The sequence below is a fragment of the Callospermophilus lateralis genome, chromosome 5 (genome assembly GCF_048772815.1).
Source record: "Callospermophilus lateralis isolate mCalLat2 chromosome 5, mCalLat2.hap1, whole genome shotgun sequence".
Lineage (NCBI taxonomy): Eukaryota > Metazoa > Chordata > Mammalia > Rodentia > Sciuridae > Callospermophilus > Callospermophilus lateralis.
The window spans coordinates 157,198,062-157,220,348 of record NC_135309.1 but is presented as its reverse complement, the minus strand read 5'-3'; the positions used below and the strand labels follow the sequence as shown (position 1 = coordinate 157,220,348).

Genomic DNA, 22,287 nt, shown 5'->3' with positions numbered 1-22,287 from the left:
GTGTGTGTGTGTGTGTGTGTATTAAATTTTTTTAATTGTCACTGGACCTTTATTTTATTTATTAATATGCGGTGCTGAGAATTGAACCCAATTTTCACGCATGCTCTGCCACTGAGCCACAATCGCAGCCCCTAAAGACTATATTTTATGTGTTAAATATTGGAGAGGCATAAAGGTATTATTATTTATAAAGGAAGTTATTTAATATTTGACTTTTAAAGAACTTATTTTTTTAGTTGTAGTTTGATAAAGTATCTTTATTTTATTTACTTATTTTTATGTGGTACTGAGGATCAAACCCAGGGCCTCGCACAAAAACTAGGTGAGCGCTCTACTGCTGAGCCACAATCCCAGCCTAATATTTGATTTTGTTTAAAAAAGAAAATGGAGTCTAAAATTAATGGTGTTAATAGAATTTGAATTCTTGGGCTGGGATTGTGGCCAAACAAACTTGAATTCTTCTAAAGTTCAGTCGTGTACTTAACGCCTGTACCAGTGAAAGCAAAACAACTTTATATTCTTTTACAGTAAGAACCATAGTCTGACCTTAGGTTTCTACTGTTTACTCAGCCCCATCCGTCTTTACCTAGGAACTGACTAAAGGGTGGGTGATGTGGCTGGACGAATAGATGGATTAGCAGTCATTGTGGACGTGATCATATGGCTATGAGAGAATATGTCTCTGAGATAGGAACAAAGAAAGCCAGGGCATCAGGAGGAGAGGAAGGACCAGAGCAGGTCATGCTAGTGTTTTTCCAAGGGGAGGGAGCCGAACAACAGTGACCTTGCTGAAGTTATGAAAACGGAACGGACACTGAAAGAAGCGCTCTGCAGTTTACATTAGTGCATTGTTTTGAATATGATTTTTAGATTTTGCTCCACTTGAAATTTTTCAGTTTTTGTCTTAAATCTCAGTTTTTGTGAAAATCTATGGTTTATAAATTGATTTGTTCTTTTTTTATGTGTAAAACTATGAACTTTGAATTTTACTAGTCTTAGTTTTATGAGCTATCAGAAAAATGAAAAGTTGTACAGTTTCTAGATGGAAATCTCAAAATTATGGAGCAAAATTTCAGTCTTAGTTATTTTCAGTATTTGATAGCTATTTATGGAGTAGTTCAGTCAAATATGTCATACTAAACATGAACTCACTGTGCTTTGTTAACATTCTTTTTAGGAACACGTCTTCTGGGTTGTGTCTTTAAATACACTGTTCATTCTTGTTTTTGGTAAGTTGTGTTTATGCTTTTACTTTTTATGATCTAATGGGAGGAGTTTGGCTTTCTAGGTGTCTTTTTACAGGTTTTCATTTCATTAGTAATTTAGGAATATTAAGGAATACACAGTACAGGTTTAGTGGCCAGATCCCTAGCAGGTTCGCTCTTTTTTCATAATGATTGAGGCACCCCCTTTTTTAAGAATTTACCATGCTGCTTATTTTTTTTTATAAAGAAAAGATAATTAAATTTTAGAAGAGCAAAGTAAAATTTAGCAAAAAGGGTTTGAAAAAGAACATAAAAGTTCATACCGTGAACATTTTAAGGATTTTTTTTAACTATAGTGCCATTTCACATTTTTCAAAATTATTATTATTCATTTAATATTTCCTAATCATCTTTAAAATTCACAAGTTCCCTTAAATGTATTATTATTATTATTATTATTATTATTATTATTTGGTATCGGAGATTGAACTCATAAATTCACTAATTCACTCAACCACTGAGCCACACCTCCAGACTTATTTTGTATTTTATTGACAGGGTCACACTGAATTGCTTAGTGCCTTGCCATTGCTGAGACTTGCTTTGAACTCACGATCCTCTTACCTCAGCTTCCTGAGCTGCTGGGATTATAGGCATGCACCACCACTCCTGGTTTTAATGCCATATTAAAACTGATTTGTTTGAAGATCCAAATATGGTTCACACATTACTTTTAAGACTTAAATTCCTTTTAATCAAGAGTATGCTTCTCTTTGCCCCAACTCACCCTATCCCATTTGCCATTGTTTTGTTGATGAGATTAGGTTAGCTGTACTTTACATTTACAGTAAGTGACATATTCTGTATGATATATTCACATAATCACATGCAACTGCTTCCTGGATGTCCTCTGCCCTCATCCTTTGACTCACATGTTTTCCATAACTTGGAAGTCAGATTTAAAGGCAAGATTAGATACCAGGATTAGTGAATTTATGACAGTTTCTTCACTGATCACATTAATACTTCGTTTGAGGAGATACATAGTGTTTATTTTTCCATTTTTATTAGTGGACTCAGGAGATACCAACCTTAAACCCCCCCCCCCCCCCCCCCCGGGCTTTTGGTACAGGATTGAACCCAGAGCCACTTAACCACTGAGCCACCCACCCACAGCCCTTTTTTATGTTTTATTTTGTGGCAGGGTCTTGCTAAGTTGCTGATGTTGGCTTTGAACTCATTAACTTTTTGCCTCAGCCTCCTGAGCTGCTGGGATTATAGGCATGTGCCACGTGCACTGCTGAACCTCTATTCTAAAATCCCAGTTTTCTCTTTACCTGATAAGATTATGTATGAGATGACATTTTAGTATCATTATGAAAGTAGAAGGTTTCATCTTCCTTTTAACTAATGATTTTATTAACTCTTAATTCTACCCTTGGTCTTAGACAAAAGGCTGAGAACCAACTCTTGATGATCCTTGCCTGAATCATTTATTAGGTGTTAAATACTGATTTTTCAAATTGTTATTTTATTTTATTTTAAAGAGAGAGGAGAGAGAGAGAGAGAATTTTTAATATTTATTTATTTATTTTTAGTTTTTTTTTTTTTTTTTGGCGGACACAACATCTTTTGTTTGTATGTGGTGGTGAGGATCGATCCTGGGCCGCACGCATGCCAGGCGAACGCGCTACCGCTTGAGCCACATCCCCAGCCCAAATTGTTAAAAGATTTCATTCTTGCCAGGTGCGGTGGCACACACCTGTCATCCCAGTGGCTTGGGAGGCTGAGACAGGAGGATCACGAGTTCAAAGCCAGCCTCAGCAATGGCGAGGCACTAACCTAAGACCCTGTGTCTAAATAAAATATAAAATAGGGCTGGGGAGGGCTGGGGACGTGACTCAAGCGCGCTCGCCTGGCATGTGTGCGGCCCGGGTTCGATCCTCAGCACCACATAAAAACAAAGATGTTGTGTCCGCCGAAAACTAAAAAAAAAAAAAGAATATATATATAAAAAAAAATAGGGCTGGGGATATGGCTCAGTGGTCAAGTGCCCCTGAGATCAATCCCCTGGACCCCCACCCCCCACACCAACAAAAATTTATTCTAATCAACTGGTCCAGTTCTGTGTCTTCCATTTCTCAAAGAAGCCCTGGTTCCTTTTAGTGGGAGATTATACTAGGGGTGCTCATTGTTTTGATGTTGTAGTTTTCCTGTTTTTTTCCCCTCCTTTTTAGCATTTTGCCCTTACCACAGTTAACATGAACTTTGTTGCTTAGGAGAAGCCAGGTAGATGCTCAGTTTTTTCCCTTTATTTATCAGTTTTCAGACTAAGCAGTATATGCATAACTACTACCTTTGTGTGTTAACTACTTCCAAAAAATTAAAACATTTTCTGTGATGTTGCTGTTTTTTCTTTTATGGATGTTATTTTGGGCTTTCCCTATTTTTGAGTATCATGAACTTCTAGATATGTATGTTTGGTGTGCGTCTATAAATTTTGGTTATTAGATTTTTTTTGTTATTGTTTGTTTTAATCATCCTTTCTTAAAGAGATCCATAATACCCTCTTCACGGTGTTTCCTGTGTCCTTTTGACATGGTCTTATTAGACCTTGATAACTTTATTATTCTTTGGTTATAATGTCCTAGGTGCAATACATTTTTGGTCCAGGTTTGAATCTTCCATTTCTCAAAGAAGCTGGTTCCCTTTAGTGGGGGACTATATTAGGGGTGTTCATTGTTTTGATGTTGTAGTCTTCATATTTTTTTTCCCCTCCTTTTTAGCATTTTGCCCTTACCACATTGGTCATTTCTCCCTTGTTGGTTTGGGATTTGAAGAACATGTGAGTATAATACTTCTACAAACTTACTTTTGTTAATTACTCCCAAATTTGATATTTTCTGAGTAAGTAATAATTTTCAAAAGAGTTACTTCATGTTTTAGTCTGCCTTCTACAAAGGAATGCCTTGCCAACACAGTCTTATCCATTTCTTTTAAAGCTATAACAGTTGATCAGTAGATGGTAGGATATATGATGCCAGCTAACAAATATATGCTTTGAAATGCCTGGTCTTTCTGTTGCACAGGCCTAAGGCCCTACTGTGGGAGAGTTTTCCACATGCTGACATTCTAGCCACTTTATGAACTAGAATGTTCCTTTCTCTTCCTAGATGACCCATAGGGAATTTAGAAAATTAATAATATATCAATCAGTTGTTAAAAAAGGAATATGTCCATTTTAGAATGATGGGCTATAGTGTTTTTTGAAGAATCTACTTGAATTTGGACATTTTATCATTATTTTCCAGAGATAGATATTTGAATGGTTTACTACTCCTTTTTGGGGACCTCAGAAGGACTTAGTCTTTGAAGAAGAACTGGCTGGGATCTTCTGTTCAATTTTGCATACATGAGATCTGATCACTTTTGGAAGCATTTCAATATTTAATACAGCTCCCCAGTTCTTACTAGTTGCATACAAGAACTTGAAAGGTTCAGATTAATGTTTTGATAAGTTTTTGTTGCCATTTGCTGTTTAAAACTTGGGAACCAAAAGATATAGATGGGCAGCATTTGTCATTCTCCAAATTCCTATTCCCTTTAAGTCAACAGACTGCATTTAGAGAGCAAGGGAAACTTAAATAATGTTTCTAATGGTAGAGAATGAGATGGTTAGGATGTTGCCAGGTAGGTGGGTGATAGGCTGCTTGGGCAATGGACTGCTGCTTTGGTGTTCAGTCTTCAGCAGATCCACCTGGTAGCCAGCCTAGAGGCAAACTGTTGTATTACAGTGGTCTAATTTTTGTCAAATTTCACTCACTCTGTTATTTTGGCACCTTGGGTAAAATATTATTCTTTAGTTCTTCTTCATCTTTGAGTAATATATAGTAGTCTGGGAAAGTTACCTTGCAAATATATCATCCCAAAGGATTTTACAGTCATTTTCCAGTTATATTGCCCAGGTGTTTCACTTTTGATCATCTGAATTGCTAATACAGTGATAAAACTGGGGTATAGGCTATGTGATAAAGTTAAATTTTTATTTATTTTTGTTATTTCCAGGTCCAAGCATCTCATTTTGAAGGCCTAATCACAACCATAGTTGGGTATATACTTTTAGCAATAACACTGATAATTTGTCATGTATCCTTTAATTAATCAAATTGAGTGGGCAGTGTAAAGAGTTGTTTTTATTAGTAATAGAACTGTTTTCCTTCCCCTGTCATCTTAGTAAAAGTTGTAATTTTTTTTTTTAAAAGAGAGAGTGAGAGAGAGAGGGGAAGAGAGAGAGAGAGAGAGAATATTTTTAATATTTATTTTTTTTTTAGTTCTCGGCGGACACAACATCTTTGTTTTTTGTATGTGGTGCTGAGGATCGAACCTGGGCCGCAGGCATGCCAGGCGAGCGCGCTACCGCTTGAGCCACATCCCCAGTCCAAGAAGTTGTAATATTTGTAGTAAGAGTGAGGGTGAACAAAATGTGAAATGATATTTGTCAGAAAATATTGGATATAATCTAAATAGTTTCCTGTTTTTATTGTACCCTTCAGTGTTCAGTTTTTCCTTGACTAAATGCTTCAGGGCTTGGCAACTCTTGTTAAATTTCATAGGTCTCGTCGCTTACTAGGAGTTTGCTATATTGTTGTTAAGGTAACTCCTTTTTGTAAGTTAAAACTGGAAGTGGTTTCTTCTACATTTGGGTGATATGATAACATTTATTTTTTACTTCAAAGGTCTCTTTGTTAGTGGTGGTAGAAATTGGAGTGTTCCCTCTCATTTGTGGCTGGTGGCTGGATATCTGTTCCCTGGTAAGTGGAGTATTCTTTATCATATAATCTCTTAATTTCAAGGTTTCAAAAAAGAAAGTCTTCAACATAGTTTTCTTTAAAAAAAAATTATATATATATTTGGCATTAGGGATTTAACCTAGGGATGCTCTACCACTTCCTAGGCCTATTTATTTTTTATTTTGAGACAGAAGTTATTTAGGGCCTCACTAAATTGCTGAGATTGACTTCAAACTAGTGATCCTCCTGCCTAAATCTTCTAAGTCACTGGAATTACAGGCATGTGCCACCATGCAGGGCTTAAAATAGATTCCTTTTATAGGAAGCAAATATTTGAAAATTTACTTATTCTCATTGAAAATGTATACTGTAGAATCTTAATATTGATTGCTCTAAGCTATTTTCAGTAGCTTTTTTTTTTTTTTTTGAAGCTCTGTATTTTCAGTGTCATGGTATTTTGATTGGGATGTTTTTAATAGCCAGTGGAGAATTTTATTTATTCCTTCTAAATTTTATGATAATGCCAATCATTTCTTTTAACTAAGATGCTCAGTCATTATCTCTATTGGCTGTTAGTGATAATCAGTTTTTTTAATTTTTCAAAAAAATTTTATGTGTAGAAAAGCTACTTTTGGTTCTGAGGTAAACATTTACCCCTCTTCATTACTATTAAAAATTCTTGTGAATGCAGACCCATAACCAAGATAGGAAGCCTTACATTAATTAAAAATGCTTCTTTTACAGTTACACCATTAGTAAAACTCTTACCTACTAATTGATTTGTCATATTTTTTTTTTTTTTTAATGTTTGGAAGTTTGAAAGTGTATATGCATCTTTTGAAGTAATACCCAGTTGTATATCACGAATATACTGTGAAATGGCATAAAGAGAACTGCAGCAGGGTGCGGTGGCGCACTCCTGTGATCTCAGCGGCTCTAGAAGCTGACAGGATTGTGAGTTCAAAGCGTGCCTCAGCAAGTTAGTGAGGTCCTAAGCAACTCAGTGAGACTATCTCTAAGTAAAATTTAAGAAAGGGCTGGGTATTATGTGGCTCAGTGTTTAAGCACTGCTGGGATCAATTCATGGTACCAACAAAAGAAAAAGAAAAAAGAACTGCAGCTCTAGAACATCATACCTTATGTATATAGTGATTTATTTACTTATTAGAAGGTGGAGATGTTAATTTGACAAATATAGGTGGTACATATCTCTTTTACCTGTTCTATTTTAACTTAGGAAATGTTTGATGCTACTCTGAAAGATCGAGAACTGAGTTTTCAATCGGCTCCAGGTACTACCATGTTTCTACATTGGCTAGTAGGAATGGTGTATGTGTTCTACTTTGCCTCCTTCATTCTGTTACTGAGAGAGGTAAGTTCTACAGGGAAATGCTGATGCTGTACAACCAGTTATGCTTCAAAGGCTGTGATAATTTCCTAACTAAACTATATTCTCTATTATTTTAGGAGGGAATAACTCATAAGGAATTATTGACTTGATTGCTCTAAGCTATTTTCAGTGGCTTCTGTCAAAAATTGACAGATTAACAATTTTCCAATATGATTATACTGAGGAAAACAAACTTGTTTTACTTTGTAGAGATCAGTACCCATCCTCTTAATCTAAAGTCTTTGAGTTGGTGTTATACAAGTCTGTCTCAGATTTCATTCAAGAAAATGTAATACTGGGAATAACTCCAAAAGATAAAGTTTTGTAGAATTGAATATGTAAGTTTTGAAGCAGGCATCTTAAGTATATAGAATTACAGTGAAGGTCCTTTTATGATTCCAATTTATGATTGCATTTCACTTGCCAGATTGGTACATCTACTGATTCTAGTTTCAGAATCTGGCCCTTACTGTTTGGAAGAGAAGGAGAGCAGATTAGTATTTATTTTTTAAATGATTTTTTTTAGTTGTAGATGGACATAATACCTTTCATTTTATTTTTATGTGGTGCTGAGGATTAATCCCAATGCCTCACACACGTGCAAGGCAAGTGCTCTATCACTGAGCCACAACCACAGCCCAGCAGATTAGTATTTAATTAGTATACATTTCAAGCCAATTGCCAGATTCTGTTCTGTATGCCAAGGTTATAGAAATAAAGGCAGGATTCCTGTTCCCTGTTCCTAGGATTGGATACAGCTATTCAACAAAGTCAGTTTACTGAGAGCAATGAGGGAGATGTGCAGGGCTGGGAGAACAGACCAGAAATACAAAAATTATGAAGTCTGAATGCTGTTCATGATATACTTTGCTCTTTGAAGTATTCGAGGAGGGAAGCAGGTGGGGCTAAATTCTTCTGAATCGTGTAGTGACTCAAACAAGTGATTGAGACTAAAGAAAGTACAGTAATGTTTTTAAAAACAAATTATATGTGAATACTAATTTTCACTGTTAACATGATAAAATTTTTTGTTTTTGTTTTCAATTTATAGTTTATTGAGTCCGTGTATGAAAATGTCACAGATATGCAGGCTATGTTAAAATTAAATGGTTTTTGAATCTGAAAAAAAAAAATAGCTGCCATCCAAAGTTTATGTTACTTCTATCTGTATGATTTTCCTTGATGATTTAGATTGATTCCTGTATCAGATGCTTTCAGTTAATTTATTTCTTCGTCTTTTATTTTCTAAACCAACTTCAGTTTAGGTGTTCAGAATTCAATGCCCAAGACAAACACACCTACTTGAATACTGTTATTTCTCAACCCAATCAGTGTGTTGTCATCTATATTTATATAATATACTGAACACAGATGTAGCTATAGTTACATGCTTATCCAAAATATCCTGAGTTACACATCAATTGCAAACTATTAATGACCTGAAATATTAATATGCATTAAAGTTAGCATATAAATCTAGTTCCAGAGGTACTCATTCATAAACCAGATTTCTAATCCTAACTAATTAATGTCAGCATAATGAATGTGTCTATAGTATGTATATCATACACATTGTATGGCACAATTAGAAAATTAACTTTCTTGGAATAAAAAAATAAATCTATAACCAGTAACACATCATTATAAAACTAAAACTTTAAACAACTGGGATAAGAATAAAGTTTCATGAAAATATAGACAATAAGTAATGTAGAAACAAGGAAATGTGATTCCCAGCATGGTGGGCCTCAGCATCATGAAACATGGCCCTGGTCCTGGTCTGGCCTGTCCAATAACTCAGAAATCCTTTTGGATAAAATATTTTATAATTAAGTTTTTTATTAATGTGGACTTTTGTTGGCACATAACCCTAATGTCAGGGAGTTAGAAACTCATGTATTTTTTTAAAAGTGTATTTTTAGCTGTAGATGAACACAATATCTTTCTTTCTTTCTTTCTTTCTTTATTTATTTATTTTTATGTGGTGCTGAGGATCAAACCCAGTGCCTCATATGCTCCAGGCAAACACTCTACCACTGCGCCACAATACCAGCCCGAGATCATATATTGTTACTACCTTAATTGGTAGATGGGAGAAATATAGGCTTAGACAGAATAGATGCTTTACACAGGGTAATTTTTGGAGTTTGAACCCTGAAGGCATAGTACCCAGCCTCATATATTTCCTCAGAGCCTCTTGTGTGATGATTTCCATTCAGAAGGGGAAAAAAAAGATAATAAAATGAAGATACTGAGAAGTTATAGAATTTTTTTTTTCTTTCTTTTTCTTTGGTATTGGGGATTGAACTCAGGGGTGTTTTACCACTCATCAACATCCCTTTTCTTTCTTATTATTTTATTTTGAGCAAGAGTCTTGCTAAGTTGTTGAGGCTGGCTTTGAATATACAATCTTTACCTTAGCCTCCCAGGTCATTGGGATTATAGGCATGTGTCCCTGTGCCCAACAGAATTTAATTAAGATAACTTCTCTGGGGAACTGTAAAACTGAAATCACATCTACTCTTTGGGACACTGTTGTAACATAATCCTTTTCCTAGGTGATAACAAGTTAGTTCTGATGTGTTTAATTTTCTATTTAAATTTCTTAACAAATTGAATTCTGAATTTTTTCCCCCTAGTGAAATGATTAAAACCATCACAGGTCGTCAAACCACAGGTCTGTTTTCATAAATATTAAAGTTTAGGAACTTTTTCCCATGAAAATCATATGAATTTTATGGAGCCTATTTTAAATACCGGAATGATTTCAGGAGCGTATTTTTCAGTAATGTTTTAACTCATTATTACAGAACCTATAGACTTTGGGGGTTATTTATAACACTTAAAATATATTTACAGGTACTTCGACCTGGTGTCTTATGGTTTCTAAGAAATTTGAATGATCCAGATTTTAATCCAGTACAGGAAATGATCCACTTGCCCATTTATAGGCATCTCCGAAGATTTATTTTGTCAGTGGTGAGCAGACCTTTTCATTGTTCTTTTTGAATAAAGTGTGCTATTCTTCAGTTTCGTTTAAGGGGGTTTTTGTTGTTGATTTTGGATCAGGAGGGCTGATAGAGTGTTGATAGATTACACTTATCTAAGCCTGTGGAACTCATTTGTCAAATAGCTGTTTTACTTCTTTGTTAAAAATAAATAAAATGAAGTTTACTAAAGTAAATATGCCTTCTAGTTGTGTAGTAGCATGATTACCAATTATAGGTGTTTGAATTATATTTAATTTGCATCCAAGTAATGAAAATTTATTACTGCCTTCTAAAGTATAATCTTAATAGAAGAAAGTTTCTTACATCTGTAAGAAATAATTAGCTGGGTAAATCTTACATATTTCCAAAACAAAATTCTTAAAGTAATATTGTGCTTTTTGGAATCTTTTATGGCCATTAATAGGGGTCATGTCTTAGATGATTACAGATATTTATTTAGTTGAAGTTGTAGGCAGTTCTTCATCATAAGATTCTAGCTCTCTTCTGGTAAGTCCTGCAATGATGATTCTTTGTGACTCCTGTTTCAGCTCTTGTGACCTGGAGAAAGGGGCCAATCCTTTCAACGAGGGGAACAGCCATCCTAGGAATGTAATTTATATGGAGTGACCCAACAATAGTGTACAGAGTGAAACCACCTGGGCTCTGAGTAGATACAGGCGTGGGCTGAGAGTTAATTGTGTTTAGAAGTCTACCTGCATTGCATAAAAGTGGTGGACTCTCACAGTGCTGTCGTGTCCTCTTTCTTACTGCAGATTGTCTTTGGCTCCATTGTCCTCCTGATGCTTTGGCTTCCTATACGTATAATTAAGAGTCTACTGCCTAATTTTCTTCCCTACAATGTCATGCTGTACAGGTAAGTTGCTAAAATTTAAAATAGCTGTAATAATTTACCACTGTTAGGGATTTAATGAACAGATTACATTAAACTTTTAAAACATTAATTTCTCATAGATACTAAGAAATTTTTATCTCAGGTGTAGATCAAGGTTTTATTATCCCTTACCAAAATAAATCATTATTCTGTCCTTTAAAGTTGTCTTGTCTTTGTTTTATTACTTAATTCTTTCTGTAATCTCTGTTAAATTACTTTATAAATATTTGCTCTTTTATCCAAGAGAGCAGTAGTAATTCCTTTTTTTTTTTTTTTTTTTGTATCAGGAATTATACCCAGGGCACTTAATCACTGTGCCATAACCTCAGCCCTTTATAATATTTTATTTAGAGACAGGGTCTTGCTGACCCTGGTCATCCTTCTTGGTAATCCTTCTGCCTCAGCTTCATGAGCCACTGGGATTACAGGCATGCACCAACACACTTGACTTATTTGGGTCTTAATGCCTTATATAGGAAATCTCAGATTTGTATCCACTAAATTAAAACTGACAAATATTTATATGTTGATTTTTTTCTTAAGTGGCAGAAAAAATGCTGGTAATTAATTTAAAATACAAAATTCAGTTTTTGCTTTTTAAATTGTTACTCTTTTGCAGTAAGACTTTATTTTTCTACATGTAGGACTTTGTAGATTTGTAGGACAATTCTGTAATTCTTACCTTTCATTCATGTATAGTGTGTGTTTGGGTTCAGTTGTGATGAGACCCAGAAAACAGGTCTGGCTTTATATATTGTTGGAATAAAATCATTTGATAATCAGTTGTATCTATAAGTTTAACAACATTTTTTTGCTATATATTAGTATGTAGTTCATTCTTCCCTTCAACTGAGGGTTCACCATATGGCAGGCACTTTTCTATATCCTAGGGGTATAACTGAACATAACAGAATCAAGAAAAATCTTTGTTCTATGAAGCTTACATTTGGGGATAGGGAGACAGACTTCAGAATAGGTAGAATATATAGTATGCCAAATGGTTATAGTGCAGAAAAATGAAGTAGGGAAAGAGAATACAGAGAATAGCCAGGTTGGGGTTGCTATTTAGAAAGAGTGACCAATAAAGAGCTGAGAAGATGACAGCTGAAAAGAGCCCTGAAGAAGGCAGTGAATGGGTAAACCATGTGTCCTTGCAAGAGGTCAGGCAAGGGCAGTAGCACCCAGGTCTGTTTGAGGAGCAGCAGGAGGCCAGCTTGGCTTCAGGGAAGTGTGTTGTGTTGTGGGTCCAAGCAGTTAGCTATGAAGTCAGAGAGGTCACAGAGAGCTTTGTAGGCTACTCTAAGTATTTGGCTTTTCCCTGAATAAGTTGAAGAGCTTTTGGGGAAACTAAGGAGATCATTCTGCCTGCTGAGAAGAGAAGTTACTGAGAGTACTCAGGTTGGAAGTAGGAAGCCAGCTAGGAGAGTGATGCAGTAATCCTGCTGAGAAGTTGGGGGGGGGGGCTGGGATAAAGGAGGTAGCAAGGGAGGCCAAGAAGCATTTAGAATTTATGATATTGTTAAGAGATAGCCAATAGGATTCAGTAACTGTTTGAATGTGCGATGTAAAGAAGGGAGTCAGCAGGATCATAGTTTTTGTCTTCAGCACCTGGCAGGACAGAGTTGCCATTTACTGAGATTTAGGGTGACTGTGGGAGTAGCAGGATTAAAAGGGAAGATTGGGAATTTGATATTGAACATAACCAATTGAAGTTGTCTAATATATGTCATTGTGAAATGTTGAACTGGCATTTTGGATATGTAAGTTGGGAGTTAGAGTAGATGTCTCAGTATTAGGTGGAAGTAATGAAAGGTGATATTTTAGCCCATATGACCAAATGAGGGTCATATTTACCTAGAGAGCTAGCATAGATGAAAGAAGAAGACAGAGCCTGGGGCCCTTTGGTTTTTCTAGGTTGATCTTAGCCTTTCAGGGAGAAAATGTTGTAAGAAGGAAAGGGTGAGCATTTGTAAATCATATTACTCATGTAACAAGGTGAGAGCCAAGGTATGACCTTTAATTTAATACCATGAAGGCCATTGGTGACCCTTACCAGAAACAATTTTGGTAGAATTTGGGAGGGAAACTTCACTGGGTTAGAGAGAGAGAGATGGGGAGAGAGGAGAGGTAATAAAGACAGTGAGTTTATTTGACTCACTGGATTTTGTTTTAATTTTATTCAATATTTAATATATAGTTACAATGGAAAATAGAATTCACATTATACATCATGGTTCTTTATATTGTCTTAGTGATGCTCCAGTAAGCGAACTGTCCCTTGAGCTGCTTCTGCTTCAGGTTGTCTTGCCAGCATTACTCGAACAAGGACATACGAGACAGTGGCTGAAGGGGCTTGTGCGAGCATGGACTGTCACTGCGGGATACTTGCTGTGAGTATATTTTTATCAGTCCACCCTTTTCTGGAGAATGTACACAATTTTTATCCTGTTATGGAGGTTTGATTCTTGTCTAGGTTCTTTCGTGCTGTTATACAGGCCAAGAATTTATTTAATTTTTTTTAGTACATTATAAACAAATTAGCTTTCCTTTATTTTTAGAGATTCTAAATTGATAAACTCTTCTCAGATTTGAATTCTCAATTGTTTAGTAACCATATTTCTTTAATTTATTGTGATTTAAAACTTTCACAGAAAATGTTGGGGATTCGGTAGATATCTTAACATGAAATATTATAGATTTGGTTATATGTAATTGAACATTTATCTTCTCTAGCTGCTTCTCCCCAGTCTCATTTTTTTTTTTTTTTTTTTTTGGCTTAAGTGATATTCAGCTAGGAGAATTTAGTTAAGCTACATATCACAGTAGGTATGATTGTCATCTGGAGAGAAGAAAATAATTTCCCCCATCCTGAAGATCTTCTCATGGAATGTCTTGTATGTTGTCTTTTTTTTTTTTTCTTCTTCTTTTTTTTTAATTTCCTGATTTCTTTTCAGATATTGACAAAAACCAAAATAGATTAAATGTGTGGTGTATGGATTCTACATATACATTTTCTACTCTTAGTAAATATTAAGAAAACAACTCTCATGGCTACCATTTTATTTTGACCTGGAATGAGATTTTTTTTTCACTGATGTAATTTTCACACAGGGATCTTCATTCCTATCTGTTGGGAGACCAGGAAGAAAGTGAGAATAGTGCAAATCAACAAGTCAACAATAACCAGCATGCTCGAAATAACAACGCTATTCCTGTGGTGGGAGAAGGTCTGCATGCAGCCCACCAAGCCATACTCCAGCAGGGAGGTCCTGTCGGCTTTCAGCCTTACCGCCGGCCTTTAAATTTTCCACTCAGGGTAAGTACTATACAGACTTAACTAGAAATGCTTTTTTTCCCAAATTTCTATTGAGAGTTGTGCTGTTAGCATTGGTGTTGTATGGTTATGCCTTAAATTTTCCTGATAAGAACCCATGTTTTATTACCCTCATTATGCAACGTAAGTAAGGGATCAAATAAGTTTATCAAATTTTAGAGATGGGCCATAGAGTTGGGATTTCATGGGGTTTTGCTCTTTCCGGTTTGAGAAGGAGAAAAGACTATACACAGTAAGAAAGAAACTAACATTGGTACATTTCAACTGTGTGTCAGGAACTGGAATAAGTATTTTAATGTTTTTCCCCCCACTTAATCCCCACTCAAATGTGGTGAGGTGTGGGTGGTAATCTCACCTTAATAGCTGATGAAACTAAAAGTCAGATTGGTTAAGTAAGTGTCCAATTTCATCATCTTAAACTACCAAATAATCAGTTTATGATTCACAATTTTGTCGAAAATGTAAGCTGATGACTACTGTATTATTACAATGAACTCATCCTTCAATTACATCCAGTCAGTTATATTTTAAATGCCCTTTAATAATGATATGAGCTTATGAGTCAGATCATTTTGAAACTTGGGTAGGTTATTTACCTTTCAGCCTTGGTTCTTTTTTTCTAAAAATAGTTGTAATAATGCCTTTCTGGACTACTTGTGGATCAGATGTCTTCATTGAGTCTTGCAGATGTGTTTTCCACACCTCACCACTTCTGATGCCCATGAAGGATATAGAGAACATGCATAGTCTTTGCCCTGAAAGAGCTTACAATCTACTTGGGGAGATAGGAAAACAAGCAGTGGCAGATTTGGGTTCTTAAGGTAGATTATGGAAAGAGGGTGCTATGATGGCTTCATTGAGAAGCCACTGGTGCATAATATAAGCCCAAAGGAATCCCCATGAAGGGCATGATGCCTGAACTGTATTAATAAAGTAGAGAGATCAGGCAGAGAAAAAACTGGAAAGTGGGAAGAGCATTCCACAATATGCCAGGAAAGAGTACTTTAGCCATGGTGGACTTGGAACTGCAGATAATTGAATATATTTGAAAGGTGGGCATGTTTGCAGGAGAGAGGTGAGGCAGAAGGGGAGCAGTGAGTGATGGGGCTTTTGGATGTGCAGGAACCAGTTAGGGGAACGTTGAACATTGTTTGTGCCATAGTCTTTAGTGCACTGTTGTTCTTCCTACTCCCTTAAGGGACAAACCACTGTTAATTCTAGAGGACTTTTGCTTTATAACTGGAGGAAACACGAAGGTCATCTTTTCCTTTGCCTCTTACTCTTAAAAGCAGGCGTCAAGGTGGGGAATTGCTGGGGGGACTGCAAATTGGTGCAACTACTAAGGAAAGCAGTATGGAGATTTCCTCAGAAGACTTGGAATGGAATCACCATTTGACCTACTTATCCCACTCCATGGTTTATACCCAAATGACTTAAAATCAGCATATTACAGTGACACAGCCACATCAATGTTTATAGCAATTCAGTTCATAAACTATGGAACCAACCTAGGTGCCCTTCAACAGATGAGTGGATAAAGAAAAAGTGTTATATAGACATAATGGAATATTACTCAGCCTTAAAGAAAAATGAAATTATGGTATTTGCTGGTAAATGGATGGAGCTGGAGAATATCATGCAAGGGAAATAAGCTAATCCCAAAGAACCAAAGGCTGAATGTTTTCTCTGGTATGTGGATGCTAATTCACATTGTGGGGTGGTGGCTAGGGAAGAATAGAGGTACTTGGGATTAGACAGGGGAGTGAAGGGAGGGAGGGGATATGGTGGTAGGAAGAATAATAGAATGAATCAGATATTATTACTCTGTTTACATATATGATTACACAACCAGTGTGATTCTACACCATGTACAACCAGAAAAATGAGAAATTACACTCTGCTTATTTACGATGTGTCAAAATGCATTATATTGTCATGTATAACTAATTAGAATAAAAAAAAATAAAAAAGTAGACCTGATAGGGAGTTTCTTTTTTCCCTTTCCATGGTCTTTACCCAGCCTTCTTGGCTCTCCATGAACAAAAAAAAAAGGCCTTAAGCAAAAGGTACTTTCTGACTAGATGAGAGATAGAATCACTAAGGGTTCCCCCCACCCCCGCTAAAAGTTGAACCCAGGGGTACTTTACCAATGAGCTACATACCTAGTCGTGTGGGTGTGGGTGAGGGTGTATACATATATACACTGGGGATTAAGCCCAGGAGTGCTTAACCACTAAGCCACAACCCAGCACTTGTTATTTTTTATTTTGAGACAGGGTCTCACTAAGTGTTCAGGTTGGTCTTGAACTTGTGATTCTCCTGCCTCAGCCCCTTGAGTTATTTGCCACCATCCCCCAGTTAGGCAGTTTCTTTTCAATGAGAAAATTGTGTGGTTTCTTTGAGGTATGTTGTAAAATACATGTGAAAACTCTATGTACTCTTGGTTCTGCTTTGCAGATATTTCTGTTGATTGTCTTCATGTGTATCACATTACTGATTGCCAGCCTCATCTGCCTTACTCTACCAGGTATGAGTTTATTCTACTTTTCAGCTATTAATATCATTATTTTTTAAAAGGTTATATCTTGCAGAAATGTGATTTTTTTCCTCAGATATGAAATTATCCTAATTTTTAATTCAGTATAGAATTTTGATTTATTTAGGAGTCCTCATTTTTTTTTCTTTTTAAATTAATTTTTATTGTAGGTTGTTCAAAACATTACATAGTTCTTGATATATCATATTTCACACTTTGATTCAAGTGGGATATGAACTCCCATTTTTACCCTGTATACAGATAGGAGTCCTCATTTTATTAGACACATTCCTTAGAGCATTGGGGACAAAATCAAAATATAATTTATGAATGGATTTTTGGGGCTGGGGATAATAGCTCATTCAGATACAGCTCATTGCATGCACAAGGCCCTGGGTTCAATCCCCAGCACTACCAAAAAAAAAAAAAAGAAGGATTTTTGGCGTAAAGTACCTATGATCGCTCAGTTTTTATGGATATATTACAGGGTGGATTTTCTAAAAGTAATTTGTATGATGTATCGGTTTTTCAAGCCAGTGTTTTAATATGAATTATGTTTGTTTTCATTATATAATTATCTTTCCCATCTATTGTATACTGTTCCTAGAGAGCATTATGAAGCCAGACTTTATTCTCTTTATCATCTGGTATTCACAAGTACTAATCTTCTCTGGCATTAAGATTTGTTGGATATTTTAATAGGTAATGTTTCTTCATTTAAAAAGTATACACTGCAGTTTAATATAATTTTCTCCAGAGGTCGGAAATGAATGGGATACAATCCAGAGTCAGTGACAGAGTTGCAGAATAACTTAGTCCTCCTCATTTATATCCAGCAAGAGAATTCTAAATCATGTTGACCATGATAACCACTTAAGTAAACATTAAATAGAAGGTATAGAAATATTAGATTTTTCAACACTAAGAAAAATACTTAAAGCTACTTTCAACTCTTATCAGACATAAATGTATTGTTCGCTTGATTATAACACCAGTTCAATATAATTTTATATAAATAAAATTTATATTAAATGTTTATTCCCATAAATCTTTAGGCTGGGCAAGAGAAACTAGGAAAATTAATTTCAAGTGATGTTTCTTAAAAAAAAAAATTGCCCCTGTAAGTTGAAGAAATTATATTAAATCTCCCAATTGGTTAAAAAAAAAAAATAAGAATTTCAGCTGGGCATGGTGGTGCACATATGTAATCCCAGCAGTTTGGGAGACTGAGGCAGGAGGATTGCAAGTTCAAAGCCAACCTCAACAATTTAGCAAGGCCCTGTCTCAAAGAATTAAAAAAGGGGCCAAGTATGTGATTCAGTTTTTAAACATCCCTGGGTTCAATCCCTAGTACCTCCCCAAATTATTATTATTGTAATCAAATAAATAAAATTTCATATTTTTTTTTTAGTTTCTAAAGCATAATGATTTTTGGCCTTGAAGATTTTGTGTGTGGTGGTGCATACTTGTAATCCACGACTTGGAAGGCCTCAGCAACTTAGTGAGGCCTTAAGCAAATCAGAGACCCTGTCTTTAAACAATATATTAGAAAAGGGCTGGGGATGTGACTCAGTGGTTAAGTGCCCTTGGGTTCAATCACTGGTACCAAAAAAACTAAAAGGTTTTGCTCTGAAGTTTACTCCAACTTATATCACAGGTATTAAAATGACAAGGCTTAGTTAACTTGAAGGCAAGGGTAGTACTAAACATGTTGCTAAAAAAATTTATAGTTTTTAATGTTTCATTTTATGTTTTTAATCATAAATATTTTTAAAAAATTAACAAAAGGAAACTATTTTTATACTTGAATAATTTAGTTTTTACCAGTTCTGTTGCTCATGCTTGTAATCTGATTGATATGGGAGGCTGAGTGAAGCAGGACTGTCATGTTCAAGTCCAGCCTCAGCAACTTAACAAGACCTTGTCTCAAAATAAAAAGGACTGGGGTATATAGTTCAGTGGTAAAGCAACCCTGAGTTCAATCCCCAGGAACTTAGTTTCATTAAACATTTTTTAAGTAAATGTTTCCTTTTAATCAGGTTCTACCATATAATGGAAAGTAATTTTAGTCATAGGAATACTGAGATATTGTTAGAGGGTATACAGATGCTGTTTGACCTCAATAAGTTACTTTTCATTAGTTACATATTAACTAATAACGTTGTTGCAAACTAAAAACTAACCCTCTCAACACCTTTTTGATGAGAAATATAGAATAGAAGGTGGTCACTAAATGTAAAACTAGCACCAAAACAAAAAAAGACAAACTCTAGATTAGAAATATATGTAGAAAGTAGACATTTCTATGGAATTATTGATGATTTTGATATTTTCAAATTAACATGCACATGCTTATTTTATATCATATGCCACATACCCAGCTCGGATCACATTCTCATGTATCATTTACAGATATTTGCCCCCCACCACCACACCCCGGGTTTCAAACCAGGGCCTTTCTTATTCAAGCTGGGCAAAGTGCTGTCTCACTGAGCTATAACTCAACCCTGTGTTTGTCTTTTAAAAAAGGGTTATTTTCACACCCATATTATTTTGTGACTTTAAGCTAGTTTAGTTTAGTTTAATTTAGAATCAGTGTAATCAGTGGTCAAGATGAAGACATGAATTTAAATTCAGCTCCACTTTGTATAACTTTGGTTGGGCAAGGTTCTCTTGCTGAGCCTGGTTCCTTCCTTCCTCTTGTCCCCTCCTGTCCCTCCTTTTCCTTCTTTCTTGTAATACGGATTGAACCTGGGATCTTGCATATGCTAGGCAAGTGCTTTACTACTGAGTTACAGTTCAACCTTTTTATTTTTTAAATTTTGAAATGGGGGTCTCACTAGGTTGCCTGGGCTGGCTTCAAACTTTCTGTCTTCCTGCTTTAGCCCACCAGGTAGCTGGAATTAAAGATGGTAGGTATATCTTCACACCTGACTTGAGTCTAGTTTCCTTATCTTTAAAATGAAGATTGTGTCTATAATGGGTGTGGGCATTGTTGTAGGATGAATGAGGTAATATATGGAAAACTAGTCCAACTACCAGCTCCTTTTTAGGTGTTCAAAAACAACACTACCATATTAGGAAGGCAATCTATAGGGTAAATATTTACTAGATATTTTGAGTCTTGTTAACTCTAGTCTTACTGAGAAGTCATCATGTAAATAAAGTTACAAATTTTGTAAATGATCTTATCTTTGAGATTGTCTGGATGCACTGTAGAATTGATTTCTCTCAACTCTTAGATAGCTCTTAATTCTGTCTTACCTTTAAGTATATTTAGGTGGTCTTAATTGCTTCTAATATGGTATTCTTTTACTATTGTGCTTTAAAATGTTATTGTGCCTACCTTTTATTAAAATTAGCTTTTGGTAAATGAGCTATTTGGAAGAAAGTTACTCTAAATCATAATGTCGCTAAATTTTAAAAAGTGTTGACAAAACAAATAACAGAATAAAGGTAGAAAGTTTTTCTGCTGTGTGCATAATGATTTCAGTTGGTTAAAGACAGTGAAAATAATTCTGTCAGGCTGGGAAGAACATGTAATTGGCATGGCAAATCAGAGTGCATTATCTTGGAGAGAATTCATCCCCTCTGACTTATGTTTTGCTTTTGCTTTAATCATATAATTTTGTGCTCTAAAAGGCTCCCCCCCCAATGTGAAAATACTAATAAAACATCAGAATGCAGTTCTCTTTACCTAGCCACTTGTCTCATTTGTCAGCCTTTTTATTTTCAGTATTTGCTGGCCGTTGGTTAATGTCCTTTTGGACTGGAACTGCCAAAATCCATGAGCTCTACACAGCTGCTTGTGGTCTGTATGTTTGCTGGCTAACCATAAGGGCGGTGACTGTGTTGGTGGCATGGATGCCTCAGGGACGAAGAGTGATCTTCCAAAAAGTTAAAGAATGGTCCCTTATGGTAAGTTTTTGTAATTAAAGATTCATCTTTCTTATAGGTGTAATGAATATTTTTCTAGTCATTTCTTTAATTCTCCCATTCCTACTTTTATTCATTATAGTGGTAGTTTTTTTTTTTTTTTTTTTAATTTGGAGGAAAAAACTTTTAAGATAGTAGTTTCTGCTTCATTCCAAGAATTACAGTCCTATACTCAAATGTATTTGAGGGTTAAAAGAAAAACTAAGTGACCTGGTAAAGACCCTTGAAAACAAGATAATTTAAAATTAGGAAAACTTATTTGGGGTGATTAATTGCATTTTTAAGAGAGGAGATACTCAATTGAAAACCAAATTTAAGTAGAATTTTATTTTATTAGTATTTTTTCCAAAATATTATTTTTAAAATCTGTTTGAATATGTAAAGTCTTAACTTCAGGATCTAGGCTTTTTTTTTTTTTTTCTTTCATATTAATTGGATTCCTTTAACTATATAGGAAAGTCTTGGTTAATGTGAAAGTATAATAAGTAATGGAAATTATTTCTCTCAAACTTGTTGATCACAATTGTAGGGTAAAAAAAATATAAGATGATTTTTTCAAATATGGTGATTAATGTCTGGATTTATGTAATGTTGGCTATGACTTGTAAATATGTGTAAGTCACTGCTCATGACTTTTCATTTGTGTAATCAACTGTAATTTTGCATCCAAATTTGTAGTTTGATGTCACTTGAAGTTTGTCCATTTAATATTATATTGAAAGAAAAACACAATTATGTTTATAGCTTGTTATTTTGACATTAACTGTACAAATCGCCATGTATAATATATGTATACTGAATATAATGATCAAATCAGTGTACTTGACATTTTCATCTATGTACTGTTATTATGTGTTCATAATACATTGCCCTATAAAGAAGCAAGTGCTTTGTCTTCCATGTATAATATCACATTTGGTCTGTTATTGAAACAGAAATAGTCACTGAGGCTACGTTAAAAAGAGGTCTCCAAAAACTGATTTCATTGTCAGAATTTCATAGTTGTTCTTTCCATAATGTCAATTTTTTTTCTCTACATTTTTTATTGGTGTATTGGAGTATATCATTATTGTATTTGTTGTTACATATTTATAAATGCACATAATATAACAAATTGGCATATGTCACTCCCTCAACTTTTATTTTCATTTTGCCACTTGGTTCAGCTTTTAGAGTTGCATTAATACACTAGCCATGTGACTAAATGGACAGAT

At 35.1% G+C, this 22,287-nt stretch overlaps 1 protein-coding gene across 1 annotated transcript in view; it reads left to right on the top strand.

Moving 5' to 3' along the window:
- Window positions 1-22,287, top strand: part of Marchf6 (membrane associated ring-CH-type finger 6) — a 76,611-nt gene that overhangs the window by 37,130 nt on the left and 17,194 nt on the right. The window contains exons 10-21 of the mRNA XM_076857473.2: window positions 1,178-1,229; window positions 3,992-4,050; window positions 5,271-5,351; window positions 5,790-5,858; window positions 5,942-6,016; window positions 7,233-7,367; window positions 10,245-10,364; window positions 11,149-11,249; window positions 13,520-13,657; window positions 14,379-14,583; window positions 17,059-17,128; window positions 20,874-21,055. Coding sequence (XP_076713588.1) covers window positions 1,178-1,229; window positions 3,992-4,050; window positions 5,271-5,351; window positions 5,790-5,858; window positions 5,942-6,016; window positions 7,233-7,367; window positions 10,245-10,364; window positions 11,149-11,249; window positions 13,520-13,657; window positions 14,379-14,583; window positions 17,059-17,128; window positions 20,874-21,055 — 1,287 coding nt within the window. The remainder of the gene's footprint in view (window positions 1-1,177; window positions 1,230-3,991; window positions 4,051-5,270; window positions 5,352-5,789; window positions 5,859-5,941; window positions 6,017-7,232; window positions 7,368-10,244; window positions 10,365-11,148; window positions 11,250-13,519; window positions 13,658-14,378; window positions 14,584-17,058; window positions 17,129-20,873; window positions 21,056-22,287) is intronic.